At 39.2% G+C, this 3,086-nt stretch overlaps 1 protein-coding gene across 1 annotated transcript in view; it reads right to left on the bottom strand.

Annotated features, from left to right (window-relative positions):
• The window catches only part of LOC107730132 (syntenin-1-like), an 18,960-nt gene extending 17,520 nt beyond the window's left edge, over positions 1 to 1,440 (bottom strand). Inside the window, exons 1-2 of the mRNA XM_016540865.1 lie at positions 1,284 to 1,440; positions 843 to 1,018 (exon numbers count right to left, since the gene is read on the bottom strand). Of these exons, the coding sequence (XP_016396351.1) occupies positions 843 to 1,018; positions 1,284 to 1,421 (314 nt within the window). The 5' untranslated portion in view covers positions 1,422 to 1,440. The remainder of the gene's footprint in view (positions 1 to 842; positions 1,019 to 1,283) is intronic.
• Between the last annotated feature and the right edge of the window lie 1,646 nt (positions 1,441 to 3,086).

Raw genomic sequence — 3,086 nt, 5'->3', positions numbered from 1 at the left:
TTAGACAGCTTGCAAAATAGTAAAACCAACATGACAAAGAATGGTGATAAAATTGTGAATCGTGATATTTCTAAAAAAAAAAACGTGATATATTTTTGCCATACTGCCCACCCCTACATCAGCTACCGATGCAGTGAGTCGTTCCCTATTCAGGAGATCAGGGTTACATATGTAACCAAGATCTCTTTCAGAAAACTTAATAAACACAGACAGAAAAAAGACTGCTTTTTGGATGATTCTATTTCTGCATTCAAAAGTAGTTAAACTGTCAGAGCCGATGGTCTTGTGGGCAGCACCCTGACACATAACATGGTTGTGCTCCTGGCGACCTAAGTTCAAGTCCTGTTTTTTATGATTCATTTCCATCTTCCACATTATTTTCTATCAAATTTATACTTCACTCTGCCAAAAATAAAGTAGTTGGGCTGTCAGAGCCATAGCCTGATACTTTCACGTATCGTGTAACAGTGCTCGGAGCTTGAATTCTGACTCAAGGTCTTTTCTCATTCCCCTCTCTCCTGTTATTACTGTTGCTAAAATTCAGGCCTTGGCCAAACAATTAATTGGCTTATACAGTTTGACAAATTTAAATTCTTTTGACAACTCTTTTCATGAGTGTCTCTAATACCTACATACTGTTTAGTATTAACAATGGTTTACAACAATAGTTGCTGTACAGTTGTAAGGCTTAAACTACATACACACACCCTCCTGTGTCTGATCTCTTCATGAATAATTCATGACAACCTGATCCTCATAAATTAAACATCATTGTGCGGAGTATTTGAAACCTGCAAAAATGCTCTATGTATGATCTGATGTGTGTGTGCACGTGTGTGTACCTGTCTCGCACAGCCAAAGTGATCTTCTCTGGGTTGGCATTCTTAAGCTCCTTATGTGCATTATCATTACTCCAGCCGGCACATGATTTGCCATTGATCTGCAGAATCTGATCACCAAAGCGCAGCCCTGCCAGTGCTGCAGGAGTGTTAGCCTGCACTAATTGCACAAACACGCCCTGAAACACACATTTGGAAATGTTAATCAGAGATTACCCATTATACTTTTGGGGCGTAATGTTATGATATGAATGTGGATGTCATTCATTAAAACATAGAACACTTAGAAATTATTCAAATATCTAAATGTTTGATACATTTTTCAGCTAAAAACTGCAGACTATTGACATGTTGCAATAGATTCTCTCTTGTTGGATTGTTAGATTAATAAATTATATTAATTCAAGTTTAAAAGTTAAAGTATTTATAACATTAAATAAATACATTATCTATGACTTTGAGGCGGAGGCCAATCTTCCCATCCATGTCTTTGCACAGCACCACCTCCCGTACACCCTGTCGAATCTCTGCCCGCTTCACCCCCAGGTCACTTCCGGTTATGGGGGCTGCCGCCCAGCTCATTCCATGTGTGCAGACACTAAGAGCCTAAAAAGCATTGGGGAATATATAATACTGCAAAAAATATTTAGTCAAATTACCCAAAATATACTTCATGTGGTAACATCTCAATAAATTGGTTTTATTCAAGTTAAATATATTATTTTAAGTGACTGTAATCAAGATGACATTAAGTTATACCAATGAAAGTAATTTTCAAAGATAAAGTAAGGTAAAAACAGTTTCCTAAGGGTGCAGTATGTAATATTGAGAGCTAGCAGTTGAAATGGGTACTGCAGTCCAAATTCAAAATATTGGAGTCGTTTGTCAGGCTCCTCTTCAGACTCAATGCTCACACGGGTTGCCAGATTAGGACACACAAGAGGAATGAGCACAACTGACAATGGAAGGCAACGAGTCTTATAATGTAAGTTGTTGAGTTGATTTATCTGCGTTTTATTATTCCTCTTGTTATAGAGCTTTTTAGATGGATGCCGAGGCTTTTTAGGTTGGGTAGAATCTTTGATCTCTGACCCAGTTCATTTGTTATCTCCCATGGCTGCAATACGCTGTGTTTTGCACTAACTGGAAACCCGGGGTGTCAAAATACTATTGGGTAAATTGGCAGTGGGCGGAATCACAAAGAGCAAAACAAAAAACAGACATTCTGACACGGAACACACTTTTCAAAAGTAGAATAACTGCCTGTAGCATTGTTTTCAGAGAAACTAGTATGTGAACTTTTTTTAAATTTTAACTATGTTGTGTTATGCTTTTAAAATTGAATATAAGATAATATACTGTAATATATGTATGTAATATACTGCCATTCTGGTGTGCTCCTCTCTTTCCCTGGTCCTTTTGGTTTTGTAACGTGGGGTTTGGGTTTTGTTTCTTGTTTAGGTTTTCTGGTCTTTTATTTTGATATTTTGCCTTTTTTCATGTTCCTGTCACGTGTTTCTTGCCCCTCATGTGATTATGTCATGTGCTACTCTTGTCTGTGTGCCATTTTGTGATTGGTTGCTTTAGTCATGTGCCTTGTTTCCCATTGGTTGGTTTGTGTCATGTGACCTTTATTGTTTGGCATTTATAGCCCTCATGTTGCCAATAGGCTTATTCGAGATTAACTACACTAGCCTGCCACCAGCTGGCGAGAGCAGCCGAATTAAAAGCGGATCTTTGCGGCGCCGCATGAAGTTGAACAAGCCTATTGTCTCTTGTCGAGTATTGAACGTATTAAGGCTGGGACACACCAAGCCGAAAGCCGACGGAGTTGTTGCCTCACGTCGGCAGCTTCGGACCAAAAAGCTGTGCTCGAAAGGCCGGGACACACCAAACCAGCTTCAAAGAACTAGCGGCGATGAAAGCCGACGGTGTTGTCGCCTCACGTCGGCAGCGTCGGACCAAAAAGCTGCGCTTGAACACATCGCACAGACTACAGCCGACGGCAAACTAACACGTGCATTCTGCACATGCGTGAGAGGAATTAACTGTCTATATCAGCAGCTATCAATAGTATATATATTCGTCATTCAAAATGAAAAACCGAAACAAAGATATACGAAATGTAAACAAAGCAGCGCTTGCTTTCCATTTTGAACGTTGATAACTTTAATCATTTTAAGCGGCTCATATTGTTATTTGTAATCATACATAGATACAGCACAGTATCTGATTCTTACCTATCTC

Source organism: Sinocyclocheilus rhinocerous, unplaced genomic scaffold (genome assembly GCF_001515625.1).
Source record: "Sinocyclocheilus rhinocerous isolate Xijiao unplaced genomic scaffold, SAMN03320098_v1.1 scaffold36, whole genome shotgun sequence".
Taxonomy (NCBI): Eukaryota; Metazoa; Chordata; class Actinopteri; order Cypriniformes; family Cyprinidae; genus Sinocyclocheilus; species Sinocyclocheilus rhinocerous.
This window is presented reverse-complemented; position numbering and strand designations above follow the sequence as displayed.